Source organism: Botrytis fragariae, assembly GCF_013461495.1.
Source record: "Botrytis fragariae strain BVB16 chromosome Unknown tig00000045, whole genome shotgun sequence".
NCBI lineage: Eukaryota > Fungi > Ascomycota > Leotiomycetes > Helotiales > Sclerotiniaceae > Botrytis > Botrytis fragariae.
In genome coordinates this window covers 788,453-808,157 of record NW_023500991.1, presented here as the reverse complement: position 1 = coordinate 808,157, position 19,705 = coordinate 788,453, and the positions used below count along the sequence as shown (strand labels likewise).

Below are 19,705 nucleotides of genomic sequence, written 5' to 3'. Positions count from 1 at the left end.
CATTTATGTCATCGGTTCACGGCAAGTCTCCTTTCTTATAAGAGACCCAGATATCCATGTAATTCTTGGATATTTGCGTCTATCAGGGGGTGTTTACATGGTAATGATATTTTTGTTTGAGCTTGTATTTAAATTGACATAATTAATAATGTGATTATTTGAGTCCAGATGGGCGTTCATTGATTTTCGTCTGGTCGATCTGATGTGTTCTTCTTAAAGATTCGACCTCGATTGGATGATGTATGTATATACCAAGTATAATGATATGGCTGGGAACTATGCTCATCCAAACGGGTTTGAATCTCAATACATTGTGGTCTTGTGTCTTCGGGATGATTTCTATCATCTTATCAAGGAGTGATTTCAGAAAGTATATTGAACACTTTGAGAGGATATCGTTCAGCTTGTGTGTGTATGTAGGTAGCTAGATTGATAGATGAGTTAATTACCTCCCTACCTACCGACCTGATTATTATACCGCTCATATCATCCCATCATAATAAGTGTTACTCGAATTATGGTGAATTTGTTCATAAGCAGCAAATGATAGAAATCAGTGAAGTTCGTGAATCGTGATAGATGTTCCTCCTCATGATGATTTCTCCATCACACCCCCGGTCATCGGGGATCGAACCATAACGGGATTAGCTCACGTATGATGAAATCCGCAAATGGCAACATTCGAGGAACCTACCTACCAGCCTACCCAGCTACCGTACATTGATGTATTAAGGATTCGATAACAACTTATCATTCGTACAAACCACAAACTGAAGCTTTACAAGAAATTGAACATTCAGAAATATGATTCTAATATGAATTCTGAACTCAACCACATTAACACTTAATGAGATTTCGCTAGTCATGAAACAATCCAACTACTACTGGTACATCACACTTCGTCTCCACCTTGGTCCAATCCGTCATTCACTACTGAATTGAGAGCTGCAAATAGGTAATAAACACAACCTCTGCGCCTTGCAACCTCAAGCTCAAGGAACAAAACAATACAAAACAACCTCCATACACAAACAAACCTCTCGACTTTTAAATACTCACAAGCGACAACGAATCTCTTCTCTCAATCCAACTACTGTCTACATACTTTCGAAATGACAAACTCATATCCTTCGGGCTCACCGGGGGTTCCAGACTCCGGCATGCCTACTGGAGCTCCCGGTTTCATGCCTCGAAGATCTTCATATGCCTCTGTTGTATCTGGCATAGCTGTCGGGAACTCTCAACAATATGGACAACCTTCAAGACCTGGCCATTTCGCAAATCTCCTAAATTCGAACACACACATGTTAAATCAACAACATGATTCTATCTACTACGATCCAAATTATAATGGGCGATACGGATATGGGGCATTCGCCGGGTTTGATGAGGAGAATGGTAATGGCGGGGTCAATCAAGGACGATCAGGATCATGGGGTAGAGGAGGACAACTGCCAAGCTTCTCAAGCGCTTTTGGTTCACTCGCAAATGAGTTTTCTTCACTCCCGAATGGGCATGGGTACGGTGGACTTGGTGGGAATGCGGACCATTTCTTTGTGCCCTCGTATCTGAGGGGATCGAAATATGTGCAAAAGTTAGAGGAAGCGCACAAGGCAAAGGTCCTGGCGCATAGAGATGGGTCAGCCCCATCATCACAACCAAATTCTCTTTCAACTAGTGCCAGCAGTGTTAATCTACATGCAAAAATGGTCCCTTCGCATCGAGGTAGACCCTATGACCTCGTCGAAAAAACTCCCCTCGTCGAAGATGAAACCTTATCCCCATTGCCAGGTAAATGGAGCACAACAGACAAATTTGGAGCATTGGAAGTCACAAGTGATGGCTTTGAAGTGAAACTGACGGGTCCGAAATCCATGAACGATCGAGATAATGAGGCATCTGCCATCAGATCCGATCACCCCATGCCTCCCCAGTGTGGAATTTATTACTTCGAGGTAACAGTTTTATCGCGGAAGCGAGAAGAGTATGATTTTCAATTGATTCGCATGGTTGAAGCCTCACTAACGCTCACCTTAGTAGCTCCATTGGTATTGGATTTTCTACCAAAAAAATACCCTTATCAAGATTACCGGGATGGGAACCTGATTCTTGGGCATACCACGGTGATGATGGTCATGGGTATGCTGGTGCAAGTATTGGAAAAGCTTACGGTCCATCATTTTCTACAGAAGATGTAATAGGTTGCGGAGTCAACTTTTCAACTGGTGCTGCCTTCTTCACAAAGAATGGAGATCATTTAGGTTAGTATTTGTAAACTGTTCCTCATGCTACAACTCGGTTTTATTCCATTGTTTCTGTTCTGTTTTCTTGAAATACCTGTTAATATCATCATTCAAGGTATCGCATTCCGAGATGTAACTGGAAGGGGCGAGCTTTTTCCATCTGTTGGCATGAAGAAACCCGGCGAGCATATTAGAGTAAATTTCGGGCAAAGTCCGTTCGTCTACAACATAGATGAAATGGTCTTGGTAAGTGAAAATATTTCATAATGACATTATGTCTTTAGCTCCGAGCATCCTAAGAACCCTTGTCTGCTATGCATCATTTATTTCAGACCAGTCGTGCACCAAACGATTGGAGAGACAGCTCACAGTCAGAAATTGTGACCTAACACTTTTACAGCACGAAGAATGTCGAATTAAGAATGAGATCGCTTCCACCAGGTACTTCAATTCGATCTTGTAGCTTGTTGGGATGCTAAACAGTCTCTTAGTACTACAAAACTTCAACCGCCACTAAATGAAACGGAATTGATCCAATCTTTGGTATGACTTACTCTCAAGACGTTCCACCATCTAATGACTGATTCCGGATAGGTTCTACAATTTCTAACACATGATGGCTATGTCGAAACGGCAAGAGAATTTGCGAATGAAGTTCACTCTGAAAAAGAGGCTTTGAACATGGATCCTAATGTTACCATACCAGGATTCGATATCAAAGATGATCAAGATGCTAGCCATAGGCAACGTGAGTATTCCAGACTAATGCCAGATATCGATACTAATTTAATATAGGCATACGCACAGCAATATTAGAAGGGGATGTTGAGCAGGCCCTCAAACATACTAACGCATATTATCCTCAAGTTCTGAAAGACAACGAACATGTTTATTTTCGATTAAGATGTCGCAAGTTCATCGAAATGGTTCGACAGATGGCAGAAATGCATAACTCTAATTCTACCAACGTGTCGAAGAAGAATTCGGCGCATAACGGGGATTGGTATGATGATATTATAAATCACGATATGGAACTGGATGAACATCAACCCCAGGCCAACAATTGGGATAGAATGGAAACGGACGGCGGTGATACTTTTGAAACCGATTATCAGAATTTGCTATCAGATACATTGTTATATGGACAGGTCCTTCAAGCAGAATTCAAGGACGATCCAAGAAGAGAGGTTAGCAAAGCTTTGGAAGATGCTTTCTCGTTAATTGCATACAAAGATCCTATCAATGAGAAAAGCGTCTCTCATCTCTTGGATCCGAGCGGAAGGGTTGCTGTAGCAGAGGAATTGAACTCTGCTATTCTTCGTAAGTCGTCTATTTTACTTTCATTCTAGCTTGAAGAATCACTAGCGCTCGCTTTTCTGTTTGTGTACTTGATTGCTAACATAGACAAAAGTCTCCCTTGGCAAATCATCTTCAGCGGCCCTTGAACGTGTCTACCAACAAACAACGGTACTTTTAGAAGACCTTCGAGAATCGGGCGGGCCGGGGGCTTTTGTTAATATTGATAATTATACGAGACCGACGAGGAATGATGGCGCAAGTAGAAATCATAGTCAGGGTTAATGGGAAATGCTTGTAAAAAAAATCCTGAAGGTTTCGGGAAAGAATTCGAGCAGAGTATTCTCGTATGGGTTAGGGATAAGGGAAAGGATTGGAGATTGAAGATCCCAGTGAGCAATGAAGGTTGGAGTGGGTAAATGAATGATTAATGATTAGCAACATGGAATGGTATACTATATTTAATGAAGTCATACCCGGCTGCAAAACGAAGATATATCTATTCAAATATATAAGCGTGTGACTGTGGTGTGAATGCGCTTTTCTTATTATCTTTGGTGAGGTTTTTGGGTTCATGGTATGATAGGCACATTGTGATTTTTGGTATGCTTTCTAATGGGGATGGTATTATGTTACATGATATGTTCGTAACTTTGAGATAACAGTATATAAAAGATATAATATATATGTGTGTGTGATCCTGATTCCCATTCAATTTCTCCAAAATCCCATCTCTCCTCTCCTTTCCTCTCCTTTTGTCTAATAACAATAAATGGTAAAGTGACTAGGTAACCAACTGGCTATCAATTTCGAGGTGAAAAAATAACTTGATTGGTTTGGATTAAGTAATCAATCAATCGATGCTTGCTATAATAAAAAAATTGAAAGGAAAAGGAATGGAATGGAAACGCCAAAAAAACATCATGTCTGGTCCTGGTATGCTAAATGCTATATCCTAGATGCCGAATGCCAAAACGCCGCCGCCGTTGCCGCCTGTCTTGAACTCGTGGTTTCGTTATTTTGATTTCGGGGAGTGGTGATTGGTTGGTGGAGTGGATGGAGTGATGTGATGTGTGCTGAGGTTTCGAAATCGTGAGAGGAGAGTATAGATGTAGATGAAGGGGTTTGGTGAAGGGAAGCGAGATGTGTGGTTTGTGTACTGGGAAAGGTATCTAGATAATAGAATGGCGTTTACCCAGCGCTTCTTTTCTTTTCTTTTCCTTTCTTCTCTTACTCTCCTGTTCCTCTTGTGTTCGTAGTGCGAGTTATTCAACTCTCGGTTTCTGAACGATTGATCGGTGAAGATTCGCATAAATGGATAGGTGTGCTACCCATCGTATACCATCATCTTCGCACGCTCATCAATACCGCAATTCTCCATATTCTTAGTGTCTACAGGCCGCAGCCCTCCATATCTCGCATTAGACAGGCCATTTGTGCACGCTTGGCTGCTTCGGCGACGAGGTTGAAATCTTTGAGAAAAGGGGAGGTTTCGTCTTGACTTGAGGAGCGCTGGGGCGCTTGGGGTGCGGAGGGTTGAGGAGCGGATGTTGGGCCGCTAGAGGAGGAGGAGGAAGATTTCGAGGGGCCGGTTGGGAATGACTGGAAGTAAGTTGACGTGGAGGTGGTGCGGGTTGGTGATGTGAGAGGGGCGTTCATTTTTGCGTTCTTTGGGGAATTAAGGTTGCTTGCAGGTAGATAGAAAAGTGTATTTTTCTTTGTTGTGTTTGGAACGAAGAGCGGGGTTGAATATGCAGATTTTGAATATGAAGAACTTTCTCTAATTTTTTCGGTAGGAGAAATATATATATATATATATATATATAAATCGGTATCCGAGTATCTTGTATGAACTGAACGACGTAACGTATGAATCCCAGCTCGCTTTTCTCGCTCTTTGCTCTTGTATTTTTTGTAACTCCCAAAATGCGTATACCTCGGTCGAACTAAGACTCAAAATTCTTCAAGTGGTTCTCCTGCGGAATTTAGACTGGGCAATCTTAAACTCAAACCCCGGACTTATTGTGGGAATCGAAGATGGTTTGATCGTATATGACGATCGGTCTTGTTTTGGGACTTGGAAAAGAGACTCCGAAGAAAGCTTGACTCGAAGTACGTAGATTGATACCGGATTGGTGGCCTGCGATATGATGATGGACGAGAGGATGTGTCAAGTGTCAATTTGGAAAGAAATAGTGTGAGAGTATATTCAGAAACAAAGATGTCAACGTGAACTAAAGGGATGGAGATGAGGGGTAGAATGGCTGGGTGAGTACAAGATTGGTAGGAAGGTAACCTGGATTCGAGGTGGGATGGCAATAGTAACGTGAAGCGGACACGGAGTGCTTTTTAAGTGCTCGGTAGATTTCTGGATGTTGGAGAAGACGTGGGAAAGTGGTTCTTGAAAGAGGTCGGTCGAGATATGGGTGATGATGATTTGAGCCAGGTCCTTTGTTTCAAGTGACTTCCTTTGAGGACAAGAAGGAATTGTCAAGTATTTGAATCAAGATGACCAAGTGACGAGATTCTTTTCTTTATTTACAATTTCGGATTGAAAGGGTTCAACAAGACAAGCAAGGTTTGGAAGTGGGTTGAATATGATATTCTCAAGGGTCTCAATGATTCAGAAGGGATTCCTTTCGGTAAACATATTTTTGACAATTAGACCGCGAAAGCGAAGGAGCATCATCATCCGAGTTACGATTTTGTATGGGGATACTTCAGGGTTATCGATTATTGTCTCATAAGTATCCTCTCTATGAGGGTAAATGCAAATCTAATTGGTTATTATCTCCAAATATCTCACAACCGTTTTTCATTTGATTTTTACCAAAGTATTTGTTATCGGCTACCTACTAGGTACATATGTTGCTAACTCAATTTATGACATGGGCAAAGAGAAAAGACCGCTTTGTTTTCTCCGCAATTGCAAGGTACTCGTACCAATTTATCGAAGAACTAATCCATTTTTAGTATTTCCCCATATCACTATCGAGTTAGTCGTAAGTTAGCCACTTCGTAAGCATTTTCTTTCGGGTTAATATCTCGTCCCGCCGTGAGTGAGAGTCACTAAGAGCCTTATCGCTGTGGAAGCGAAACGGATCATACGTTTCTTTTCTTTTCATCCGAGGTATAACGATTTCCATGTTGCGAGGTCGGATAAGAGGTTAAATGTGTTTATATGTATGAGAGAGTGTGAGAGTGTGAGGATATGAGAGTATGAGAGTATGAGAATAACCACTTTTCGAAAAGGGCTCGGCTAGTCAATTGTTGCCCCCTTTTGTATATATATATATATATATTCATCTTCCTTCCCTATCTTTCTCACTTGCTCTCATGTGAAAAATGACCTTGTTGGATGTGACGATATATCTCCTTCACACTGACATACTAGCACGCTTATCCTGCATGCATTCTGTACGCATCGTACCTGAGCCCAAGACCCATTTCTTATGATTCGGGGGTTCTTTTTCATACCTTGTAGGTTCATGCATCCAAGATCTTTAAAAAGATTTCAAGGCAGTTCATCCCATCCAATATCATTCCATCATTCTCACGCCAGAGATGCATTTTATATATGTATGGAGGTTGCTATTTCGGTGGTAATATGGGACCACACCAAGTACTGTGTAGCTTTCATACCCGATAACTCTCGATATTCTTCACGACGACGTCTTTTCAATTCTGATTTCTCAATCGCTCAACTGCTCAATCCCTCAATCCACTCATTAGGTACCTAGAACCTAGATACCATAACCAATCTGGCACCACACATCTCACGGATAAATCCATTTTTTCCATCAATTAAAAACGGGAGATACTTCGGCATTTGTGTGTACATTCCGGTAAATATACGTATCGTGTCGTAGCTGGTACTAACAGCTCACACTCACCAGGACTAGGGAGAGTTGTAACTTGTAACTTGTATGGACCTCTAAATCTAATTCGAAATGCAAAGGTGCCTTATCTTATCCCATCCTCCGTTCTTGCCGTTCCTCGGCCCTTTTTTCGCATTGAAATTTGCTATCCAGAAAAAAATTGAAAAAAAATTAAACAAATGAAATTAATTGAGTCGGTGCGGTGAGGCCAGCGGACAGCCTCATCATTTTAATTTTGGTCCCATCAGAGAAAAGGAAACTATCGGCAGACGCGCCGAAACTACCAAGGTACCTAGTCATAGTCACGGGTTTGTTACGGATTTAACTGAACTCGATCATTATTGTTCTGATTCGATGTTACCCTGGTCCGCTCTATCTAAACCATTCGAGATTGGCAAGGGAAGCTATGCCTCCTTCAAATGAATCAACCTCGTCTACGAGGCCGAAGCAGAATGAGAGAAAAGATGGCTCGACTACTCAGAAAGATACCACATACAATCAATCCAATTTCACTCGACAGACAAATGCCGTGAAGGATTTATTCAGTATACCTAGACCGGTTAAGAAATTGTTTGATAAAGTTCCTGTTGTTACATATCCAGCAAACGAACTACCACAAAGGAGTCCTGGGGCAAAGGGTAGAAGAAGTGATAGAGATGCTAGATTGCCCAGTTTATATATCTTCTGTAGAGAGGGCGACGAAGAGAATGGAGGCAGACCAAGTTTTAATCCAGGATGTTTGAAATGGCAGGTATGTCTACCTATCTAGAGATTGAAGCAAGCAATATAACGAGGCTGACGGCATGGACAGACGTTCTTAAATCTCGCAGGAGTTAATCATAACATTGTCTCTTCAAATAATCATGCTTCACCTACTGGTGTCCTACCTTTCCTCTTACCAGGCATCAAATCGGATTCCTCACAAGATGACTACCTTCCGATACCAAGCAATGGACTGGTGAAATATGCAAAGGAACAAGGGAAAAAAGTCTCTGAACCGAAGAGTAGAAAATTGGAAGCTTATCAAGCTTTAATAGATCATAATATACGAAATGCTTGGGTACGTCACTTTACTCCCCCAACATTAGACTTGACGACCCAACTAACTTCTTCAAGCTACACACTCTTTATCTAACCCCCTCGAATTTCCACGCAATAGCCGCTCCTCTCTACATAAACCCGGCCTCCTCCTCTCTTCCAGTCCGCCTCTATACAGCCCATCAACTGCGCTCCGCAGCCGAATCGGAGTTGCGCAAGAGCGCGGAGATTATCAACGAGGATATGATTTATAGGGAGGCGGACAGAGCATGGGAAGCACTCAGTTTGTTACTTGGGGATGAGAAATGGTTTGCTGGGGATGCGCCGGGCCTTTTTGATGCGAGCGTTTTCGCTTATACGTGGTTATTGGGTGATGAGGGGTTGGGGTGGGGAAAGGGTGATAAGAGGTTGGCGGAGGGAGTGGGCAGGTGGAGAAATCTTGAGAGGCATAGAGACAGGGTATTTAGGAGGTGCTGGGGGGAGGGAGATGGTGTACTGGTATGAAAGGAGGGGAGAGATGTACTAGAAATACAAGATGGGTGAAGGGGAAAATAGGTGTTAACACTATAATGGGAGATCTGATGACACCGAAGAATATCATGAATATCATGATCACCAACAAAGTACAGATCCAGGGAATCATGGGATGGTAGGGGAAAGAAATAAACGAATTCCCCATGCATAGTAGCATCGCGATTCAAGGAAAACTATATTCAATCCAGAGAAATTTAACTGGGTCGGAAGGATCACTCCACCCCTCACCTCTCACAAAGTCTATGCTACTTTTTTGAAATCTTTTTGCTTCTCTTTTACTTCGCGTTTTGCTTGCAGCTTCTGCGTGAATACGGTGATATGGATGCATATACCCGAGTGGGTTTATCGGCGCTTGTGTTTATTACGAGAGATATAATCACTGATGATGTGGAATTACAATGAGTTTTGCTTTTGGGATTCAATGGCTTGGAGTCCAGGATTATTTAGGAAGTATGCTATGAATTTCGAAAGTTGAGAGGTTGCTAAAGTATCTGATGATATTCATGTGAATGACACAAGGCGATCCATCACTCACATCCTTGATAATATATGCCGCAATTGTATTCTTCTACTCAAAATTCGAAAAGCAGCGATAAAGATTCAACATAATTTGACCAAAAAACACTCTCTAATCAACAAAACCTCTTGAATGAAATCTCCCGACCTAGCTTGATCTTAAACTCTAAACGTTGACCCACCAGTCTTGGTGGTTTCGTTTCAGTGTGCCGACGAATGGAGCTTCAAACTTGGAACCTCAACTTTGCTTCCTCCTACAAACCAAAGATCCACGATTCCGCCGAATACGCCGGCAGACTCTTTGACTTGTGATGTCCCAAACTCCATAATAGCAGCACATCTCATACCGGTAGATTCAGCAGCAGCCTTGTCGTTCTTGCCGAGATCCTCCAGCTTCAGGAAGACCGCGTCAGAGATACGCGGTGTGGGGCTTGTCTTTGATGCTAGTGAACGAATCTCAACTCCTGCTTCTGTCTGGACGTAATGTAGATACCATTTGATATCCAAATTCTTCCACAAGGTGAATGTTTGGCTTGTTTTTGGTGGCTGAACAGTCACCGTCATTGCGTTGTCAAGTGCAATGCTTGGTAGCATACTCTTGGATGCTAAGCCTATTTGTGAATCTACAAACACTCCAACTGGAATCAAGAGGCCATCCACAATATTGACCCATTTAAAATTGCTCGCCGACTGCCCTTCGTTCACAGATAACAAAGGCTGAGGCAGCAAAAGCATTGACCATTGATATTTCTTAAATAATGCTCTGAGAAACATCATCTTGATTTCATCCATGGGGAGGTTGTAGTTGACAGTAACGCCCTCAAGCTCCATTGCACCAATCAATGCCCAGCAAGAATCCTGCTCCATGCCGAATTTGCGGCTCTGCTTGCCACTGAGTATATACAGCGGAGAAGCCTTACTGTACGCGACGAGGCCAGAGGTGACCAGAGCTCGAAGGATTTGTCGAAATTCATCCGCCCTGTGAGCCGATTCATCAATCAACATGCCGACCTGATTTTGGGGTTCTTTTCCATTGGCTTGCAGCAAGAAGGATTGGGCTACCTCGACAGCGAGTTTAGTAACTCTGGCCGTCAAGTCGATTACCGAAGCGTGTCCTCCATTGTGCATGAATGTATCATGTTGAAGAGCATTGCTAGCGCCATCGATTAGGATAGTTTCGGGGAGTAGAACACCTTCTTGGAGCGTCCAACCCGAGACGAACCATCGTTCCAATTTCCTGGATTCAGTGAGCAGTTGCACAACTTTATCAAAATATGCTTTGGGCTCGGTTGGTAGCGCTCCATTGTCTTTCGATCCAGCTAGAAGTAGCGTTTTCAATGGGCTTTGCAAACTCCAGTCTGTTGAATGAAGCCACACGATGCTTTTCTTAGCATTGCGGTAGATATTCCTAATGAATTGCTTAGTTATAATTCAGTAAAATTGGGAATAAGCGAACACACAATTGCTTCCCGATTTCTTCGTGCCCTGCACTTCTCAGGCTATCAGTGATAGTTCGACGACCATTCAAAGTCTCCTGTGGAACACACATCCAATCCCACCAAACATAACGAGTGCCGATTTTTGCCATAACCTCTCTCGCTGGATCGAGACTGAATGCAGAAGTAGTTGGCACGTCCCAAAGAAGGCCGCCTGGCAGTTTATCATCTGGCTGTGGTTTTTTGAGGTCTGCGATATAACCCCAGGTATAGGAAACGATACCATAGCCTTCTGTTTCAATTGTACTGGCGATATCAACGTATCTCTTGAGCTTCCAGTCATGAAGATCAAGGAGCCATCGAGGGGTCTTTGGATCGTTCGGAGGAATTTGCTGATCTCTATTATCTTGGCCCATCCTGATTCTTGATATTCTGGGCGTCTACTTGATGATAGGAAGTATGTATAATGATTCGAGCTGTAGAGTAAATATTTTTTGAGTTCAGTAGTTTTGATCGAAGGGATAGATAAGGGATTATATACTAATACACAGCTGGGAATAGCCTCGTTTACCACACTCACAGCATCAGTGACCTGGGATCATTCTCGTACCTGCCACATGTCAACTCGAATCTTACCTGTAATCCAATTCATGAAGTTGGGTTTAGTTTGTAGAGTTTCTGTCTTGGCAAGTAGTCACAAATTCTGCAAAAGTCGCATTTTACACAGCATCAGTTCACATATCGTCCAAAGACTACACAATGGCTGGCTGTGTAGTTCTCGGCGCACACATAATATTCTCGTCTTTTACTTCATCCTCGCTTCCTCGGCGGCGACAGCACTTACTCATGGCCAAAGTTTCTGCCAAAAAGATCTATCAGTCAGCATTCAGTGCTGACTGCTGATGGCAGTTATTAGTATAAGCCTACAAAATGAGAATTTAGAACATTAATGAGTCAGAAAATTCATGATCCAGCTGGTGTCTAGTTATCGGTGAGACGAATTATCGTACTGAGATTAGTAAGATTGGAATTGTTGAGGGGATAAGTATATCTTCATTTTTCATCTCCGGATGGGGTTAAGCACCACTAATCTAAGATTACTTGTTTGTTGATTAGTTGTTGACAGCATTCTTAAGTAAGTTGGATGGAACTTTAGAGTTGAACATCAGCTTGCTGTCTGGCTATTTGATCGATGTACTTCTTCTCAGTGGCACTTTGATAGGTTTTGGTTTAGAAGCATTTAGTTAGCAGGGCCGTAATCTTACATTGGCAGTGAGACCGACAGGATTTTTGTAGGCTGAGTTTAAATGTTATAGCACATGAGAAACGATCCGATGTGCTATCCGATCTTCTACGAGTAGTTGGTCGAGCTAGGAAGAAATAGCCCAGATGAGCTGAAAGGTCCGAGTTGACTTGGTAATGGAATTATATTGAAGATCTGATAGTAGTGACTCGAGTAGGAGTTGGGTATTTAGATATATTGAGATAAGATTCAAGTAGTTCCCGAAGTCTCACAAGCTTTCAGCTAGATACATACGGTCTCTACTTCATCACTATTGCTCATGACTGGCTGTATCAACTTGGCAGAGCAATTTCCACGTTCAATAGTTGAAGTTCAAGGATCCTTCCGAAGGAGCTTGTGAGAAGGTAGAAACACTAGGCATCAGTTTATACCTCAGCATCAAGAATCTCATCTTCGAGTGTCAACCTTCTTTTGATTGTAGCAACGGAAACTTGATGAGTGCGAATCAAATGCGGGAAAGCAGAGAGAACTACCAAAGGGTGAAAAATTCCTCTGAATCATTCTCATAGTTCCTGACCTCGTCTTACTGATACAATTCCTAACTTCTGTTGTTCACCTCAATCCTGCGAGTACATAATCGTTGACTCCAAGCTAGCAGTTTAGTTGTAAAGATACAGAAGAAGAAACTTTTGGCTGTGCTTTAGTTTGTCTGGTGCTTCTCGGCTTGTGACTTTATGCTAGGAAGTCTCAGGAAAGCTCGGAATAGATAGAAGTACTGATAATATAGCATTGGTATGACTGTTAAAATTTAGCCCCCCCGTTTTGCTCAAACTGGACGTTTTGCGTGCATAGACAACACCGAGTTTACAAGGAGAATTTGACAATAATAATATGAGAAGGGATCGGATTAGACGGTAATACTGTGACTGACATAATAAACGGTGAGTCTCAGCTTTGTCGTTCTCAACTTTTTATTTCTAATAGCTGGATAGGGCTTTGCGCGAGCAAATCCAAAGAACTTGCTCCGGGTTCTAGATCGTACTGATGATCTCTGAGAAAGTGATGTAGAAGCTGATTCAGACAGCATATATGAGAACATCACGGGCCGGAGATCATGAAGTGAATTTAACTAGGCATTGAACCTGCGTCTGTGGATGACTTGACTAAATTGAGCTACTAAGGGGATCCTAGGAAAGAAGATAAGGACAGTGAATAAGGCTGGCCATGCTTGAGGAAGAAGTAATATTTGAGAGCTATTGATACAAAGGGGGATCTTTTGATGAGCTATCGGTATTAATAACACTTGGTAGGTGTAAAGGATCAATTTTCCAAACTGGTAGGAAGGAAGTAGACGATTTCTGTCACAAATTATGATTAAAGACTGTTGACTATGAGATAAACTCAATGGATATCACTTCTCCCATCTTATAGGTCTAGTTTGGTCATAATTTCTAATGTCAAACTAGCTTTGGATGTGGGAGAAAGGGGCGAGAGGCACCAAATGGATGTTTGGACAAGGACAGGATTGCTCTGGCTCAAGTCACCCCAGAGGACGGCAGTGGAGAAACATTGATTCATGAAACGAAGGTGACTCGAAGCCCTAGATACATGTATAAATTTTTGTACTCAAGACGAGAAATAAGGGCTCGTAATGAAATATAGTGATGCGGATTATTCGAATACAAATGAATTTGTGGAACGTCTACCGCTGAATCAACATCCACCACCTGTAACAGTTCTGGCTAGCGAATGATTCAACTTCGAAGTAGGATTATTCAGTACGTGGAAGTTCTTATCCTTGTATTTCTAAAAAGAAAGACTATTAATGGACAAATCCGGGGTTGAAGAAGTTTCATAAGAGGTCGAGGGCTGGTGGTAGATGACGAAAAAGGGGTAAAGCCTGAGGTCTAATCAAGTTATTAAACTACCTGTGAAATTATGCATTGATGAGAGCATAGTCAGTACTTAATTTACCTTTGAATTGGACTTCTATTGGACAGTTGACAATGCACGATCACTTGAAAATTACCGCGAATTACCGTACCAGACAAAAGAATATTGAGCCATGAAACACTGGAAAGGCCAAGGGACGGCGACCAACAGATTAAAATAACTTGCAATCACATCACACAAATCAAAGGCATCAAAAAGGCATGGTATGGAACAGATTCAATTGTCCTCTATCCCATCCATCTATCATCTCGTTATCATGACTTGACACATAATCATTATCCAATCTGTCGTGCCAATGTTTCTCATCATCATGAATCATGACCATCATGTTTCATTACCAACAAAAGACCTGTCATATCTCATTCAATCATGAGAGTATGTGTCTATCATTATCCTGCACCGCCCCCCCTTCTGGCAATTTATCGTCCCCTTTTCCTCCTCTTCATGTGGTAACTTTTCTTTCCTTCCCAAAAATTGAAGAAGTACAGTAATAGTTCCATGAAAACTTGTCGTTTGTTAAGTGTACATGAAATTGGCGAATGACTCGCTGATTTCGTTTTGCGCCGCGGATTCGGTTTCCTGTGGGACATACATCATGACAAGTACCAGACTTGACTTGATGTATGCATGCATGCATATTTTTCGTGATTTTTGATTTAATTGAATGCGAAAACTTGCAATGAGGTGAAGATTTGAGCGAGGTGCGAAAATGGCACATCTATCTTTGTGGCATGTGTTTGCGTCTCAGTGTTGTGTTTGGTTTCCAGTCCAGGATCATTAGGTGTTCATTCATCGACGGACAACGATTCCATTTCTGCGGGATGATCGTGAGTAATCAGCCTCATCCTCTGAGCTACAGGACTCTGAATCGCTGGATCCGCATCGAGAACCTCCACAATCCAACTTGATTCTATCTCCCTTTCTCGTAATTCCATATCTCTCACAGGTGCAGGATGATACATTAGAACCTGATGAATAATCGCTCATGCTCGAAGCTGAAGATGGCGAGCTTGTGCCACTGTTGTCGGAGATGGTGGAGCCAACGGATGAAGATGGTGAGCCTGGAAGATCGTAATCATAATCGTACTCATCCATGGTGGCAGCACCAAAGCGTGCGGTCAATTCATCGACAGTTGGACCAGCAGCATAATCAGCTTCGAGGATGTGCTTGGTGGCGTGTGGAGACATGGGTTTAGGAGATTTGATTTGGGAGATGGAGAGCGGTCGACCTTTAGGAATGTCAACGCTGAGATGTGAGTCGCGGCGGGATTCTCTGCGGGAAGATGAATGCGAGGAGTGTGATGACTTGGAGCTGGAAGAGTGCTTAGATGATGAGCTGGAAGAATGCTTGGAGCTTGATGAACTGGACTTGGATGATCGGCTTGAGGACTTTTCGACTGGGACATCGAGGATGTTCAAGACGCGACCGGTAGTTGGTTCGGTAGTTGATGAGACGGCAGGGTCGTGTGAGACATGGTATCCATCGATGATGTAGTAATACCAATATCTTTGACCAGGTTGAAGAGTGGTGCCTTGGAATCTGAAAGTACCTTTCCAGCTACCTGATTTTGAAGAAGTCTTGTCTTTAGCGAGTGGAAGTTGACCAGCATAGTTATCCCAGCTACCAAGCAAATGAACGGTCTTAACACTGGAAGAAACACGGAGAGAGAATGATAATTGAATAGCTGCCATTTTGATCGATTGATGCGAAATACTAAGATGAAAATTCAATGTACTGAAATTGGCTAATTCGAGCAAGAAGAGACTAGTCTTTGGTGGTTAAATTCGGATTGTATGGATTTGTGAATAAAAAATTAATAAAAAGTTGACCGGCAACTTGATAGAATGATTAGAATGTAAAGATTTTGGTAAGATATTACAGAGCACAGCTCTTTGGGAACGGGGAAAAAAACAAAAAGATGAAGAAAAACAAAAAAGGGCGGAAAATGGAGGAGACTAGCTCTTGAGAATGAATTGACTGCTTGCTGAGGAGAAGAAGATATTTTGAGAGGGGCACAGCGTCCCTTTATGGTCGCAGAGGAAGAGACATCCATCATACCCATTGGAATTGATCATTGGATGGGCCCACCATAGAACTACTCATGGTAAGGCGCAGAATTGGTACAATCCTAGAATCCCGCAAATCCCGTCCGCATGCAATAGTGCAGGACCAAGTGCAATATTGGACAAGGGGAAGGCTGCAGCCATTGATGAGGGAAGTCAGTTAGTTCGTTCGTTGCTCGGCGTATGTGCATGCAGTCCGGTTAGATTACCGTACATTCGGACTCCACGAATTATACGACCCAATTGACAAAACTCAAGGAAAAATAAGGTGATTCGATGATCAAGGTGAGCTGCAGTCATTGGGCGCGTAAGCAAGGTGAACATGTTGAATGGACGGGAGCTAGTGCGAATATAGTATTCTGGCGACTAAATCCTTGCCACTTGTGACCATTTAGACGTCGAGAAAGACCAACAAAATTTCTTCGCTTAATTTGGGGTCGTACTGGTGGGAGAACAAACGCAAACATCCACCCTATCATAACGAAATTCCCATCACAACATCTTTTTGATCCTTGAAGTGTGATGCTTGTGATGGATGGATACTTTATCGATAATGAATAGTGGATATGTTTCTTAAGATCTACTCTACTGTACATTATCAAAAATTTGCCGAAGAGTGGATCAATTGCAAGGGAACAGAATGAAGTAGAGCTCATCATGATCATAACAAGAAATGGTTGACGACTCAATGTCGTTGAACGGAAAGTAGAGTCGAGTTAGAGACTGGCATTAATGTTTACATGAACTAGGTAAGTCAAGTGCGTCGAATGATTCTGCAGGTGTTGACACGGATAATATCGAGTTGCGTATCTCTTTCCTATATCGGATGAATAAGTAGTCATCAGGTTGTTATTAGCCCTCAGCCATCACAAGCATTTACTTCAGTAAATGATTCTTCGATGCAGTCAGCAAAGCAGTACGATATTTAGGGGGTCGCACAAGTGCAATGGAAGAATTATTAGTTGCAGAAGAAATCTGATCAATCATCAAACTAATGTTCTCAGAATAAAGAATCGGTGAAAGGATGATGAAGCAAGTACAAGTTAGCCACAGCGTCGTGACAGGTAAGAAGGCATGTGGAAGATCCAAGTTCTGCAAAACTTGCTTGTGAATAGACTACGTCTTGAGATATCCGACTATCAGCCTTGTCACATATTAGTCAATGCCCACTTGAGCACAATCATGCTCAAGACTTCTCGCATTCGATCTCCCAATTCGGCTTCATACGAAGTATGACTACAAATTTAAGAATTTTAACGGCTTCACTAGCAAATATTCTCCACTTCTATCGATCAATATTTACAACTGAGCACCGTAAATCACAAGTCATCGACGACTCGACCACCGGCCGATTAATTTTTCTCTCCAAAGGCGGCACATCACCCTTGCTCTATCACACCTACCGTTGCTACTTGTGTGCCTCTCTCACCCTTTCTGCCTACATCCAGCTATTTTACCGTCCGTGCTATCTGCAGCCGTCGCACAGACGATCGTTCCAATCAATCGTCTTGTCCCCCTCCAACCCTCCGTCACCCATGGCAGAACTACCATGTAAAAGCCCCATTTAGACAGGCATTTACGATCATTTATTTCTCCGCTTGCTTGCTTTTGTTAATCTACCCTTCGTTCTCTATTTAGCAATCTTGACATCGAGCCAACAAAATGCATGCACACTAATCCTGTCACGATATAATGCATCCCGTTCAGCACTCCATATCAGCCCTAGTGTCGGCGGGTATATAAAGTGCAAGTGGATCACAAAGTATTACTCGCAGCAATGATTGATCCACTCAGAGTCCGTTCTGGCTTTTTGATTTTGTGCGTACAAGATGCATTTGCATGTTGTACGTAATTGCCTAGCCAATCTCGTTGGCTGCTATTCATCATGTGTAGTTCACGTGATTGGATACTTGGCCTCGATAAAGGAGCCATTGGGTATTTGAGGAAAGATAGAGCCCCGCAGAGACTCAACTCCCGGAACGAAATCCGGCTCAAAAAATTGAGTTCCACAATAGGAGGGGCATTCTGCATGTTCGCTCATAGTACTGCATTGGTAGCTTAGCAATCTGTCAATCCTAGTCTTAAGTGTTTAACTTTCAAGCCGCTTCTTCAAGTAGCAAAAGTTCGCAAGTTACAAGGAAAATATGAGGTGTGGGTGCGCAAGCTGCAAAGCAGGGCGTTGTTGGTCACATTCTCAGATGATGTATGCGGGTTTGACGGACAAGGTTGACGGGTAATAACAATTTGGAAATTCTGGTCCTGATGGCAGCGGCGTGGGCCGAGCCTCCCTTTCACTTTTTTCATTCATACTCTCTAATTTACTTATGTTTCTCATACAGTGTATGTGCTACAGCATCTACGTGACACATACTTTGGTTGGCTGCTGTGTGACGGCTAAAATTCTATCAACGTGTGAGTAGTCTTCATGATGATATGATTACTTACCCTTATATAGTCTTTTACGAAGAAGACATGCTTTTTGTGTCAAAGTACTTGTTGATTTGTACAGTTCTTTTCCATTGAAAAGAACTTTATGAACCTCTTGTCGCCCGTTTCAGACTCATACAATGTTGCCAGATAAAGTTCTATTGGCTTTCGCTCGCGATCAGCGGCTTCACAACTTTCATGATCGAACATTCAATGCCGAGTCTGGTACCTCGAAGTTCTATCAATTGACTTGAGTTCAAGGGGTTTCAGTTCTCCTGTTTTCAAGCGTAGTAGTTCCTTTGATAACAACGCGATCAAATTCAACTTGACTAATATGATTTCTCAATTTTCTTCGGCCGAGCACAGTTACCTTCTCGCTCGGCATCCATAATGTCAAGAATATCCCAATTACATTGACAGCCCGACGTAACTCGACGGTGACTACCCAGTCTCAGACACCGGACGCTTTCTAGCTTCTAGTATATGGTTGATAGTTGATGAGCGATGCCAGTCAGAGACTGCATGTAGGACGATCAATCTCATGCAGTCTCGCTGTGTATCCATTTTATCGATCTCTTGGTCTCCTTTTGCTTGTCAACATGAGCGAGGTGGCATTTTCTACGTAGAGAGGCAGCTTTCACAAGGGGCCATTTTCCATTTGGTTACCTCGGTTCATTTACATCAGTGTCTTGGCGCTGCTCAATATTACATCGTGATCTTCAGAAGTGTATTGTCGCATCGATGGATATTTTAAAGGTAGCAACCCCAAATTTACTTCAAAAAGAAAGTTCTAACATTTCATATAGATAACCCTAAAAACTCTGTGACTTGATGAAAATGCCAATTAGCTGTTGAACTGCTAAACAAGCCAGTAATCATAGAAGGCGAGAAGACTGAAGTAGTTGGCAAAGCCCATCTCCATGTAAGCCTAATATGCTAAGCCATAGGAAAATTATATGAAAATTCTGCACCTAGAAATGTATGTTTGAAATGACTGCGGCAAAGATAGTAAGTAATACTAGCCCCCAACAAAGTAAGCTACCAGCAATGCCCATATCTATTATTTTTTAGTATAGG

At 42.4% G+C, this 19,705-nt stretch overlaps 5 protein-coding genes across 5 annotated transcripts; 2 read left to right on the top strand and 3 right to left on the bottom strand.

Annotated features, from left to right (window-relative positions):
- Positions 1-1,112: 1,112 nt before the first annotated feature.
- Bfra_003447 (putative spry domain-containing protein) lies at positions 1,113-3,824 on the top strand (the record flags this gene model as incomplete). Its single annotated transcript, XM_037333853.1, has 8 exons — positions 1,113-1,984; positions 2,038-2,261; positions 2,359-2,489; positions 2,644-2,684; positions 2,735-2,786; positions 2,838-2,991; positions 3,039-3,563; positions 3,655-3,824. 8 exons carry the CDS (start codon positions 1,113-1,115, stop codon positions 3,822-3,824), a joined length of 2,169 nt encoding a protein of 722 aa, XP_037193940.1.
- A 1,107-nt stretch (positions 3,825-4,931) lies between these two features.
- Bfra_003446 (uncharacterized protein) lies at positions 4,932-5,198 on the bottom strand (the record flags this gene model as incomplete). The annotated part of the gene is made up of 1 exon (XM_037333852.1): positions 4,932-5,198. One exon carries the CDS (start codon positions 5,196-5,198, stop codon positions 4,932-4,934), a length of 267 nt encoding a protein of 88 aa, XP_037193939.1.
- Positions 5,199-7,823: 2,625 nt separating this feature from the next.
- Positions 7,824-8,959, top strand: Bfra_003445 (putative mitochondrial outer membrane protein; the record flags this gene model as incomplete). Its single annotated transcript, XM_037333851.1, has 3 exons — positions 7,824-8,168; positions 8,229-8,477; positions 8,534-8,959. 3 exons carry the CDS (start codon positions 7,824-7,826, stop codon positions 8,957-8,959), a joined length of 1,020 nt encoding a protein of 339 aa, XP_037193938.1.
- A 747-nt stretch (positions 8,960-9,706) lies between these two features.
- Bfra_003444ia (putative heterokaryon incompatibility protein het-6-like protein) lies at positions 9,707-11,357 on the bottom strand (the record flags this gene model as incomplete). The annotated part of the gene is made up of 2 exons (XM_037333850.1): positions 9,707-10,913; positions 10,966-11,357. 2 exons carry the CDS (start codon positions 11,355-11,357, stop codon positions 9,707-9,709), a joined length of 1,599 nt encoding a protein of 532 aa, XP_037193937.1.
- A 3,569-nt stretch (positions 11,358-14,926) lies between these two features.
- On the bottom strand, positions 14,927-15,829 carry Bfra_003443 (putative gtp-binding protein; the record flags this gene model as incomplete). The annotated part of the gene is made up of 1 exon (XM_037333849.1): positions 14,927-15,829. The coding sequence occupies one exon, from the start codon at positions 15,827-15,829 to the stop codon at positions 14,927-14,929; it is 903 nt and encodes a 300-aa protein (XP_037193936.1).
- Positions 15,830-19,705: the final 3,876 nt, after the last annotated feature.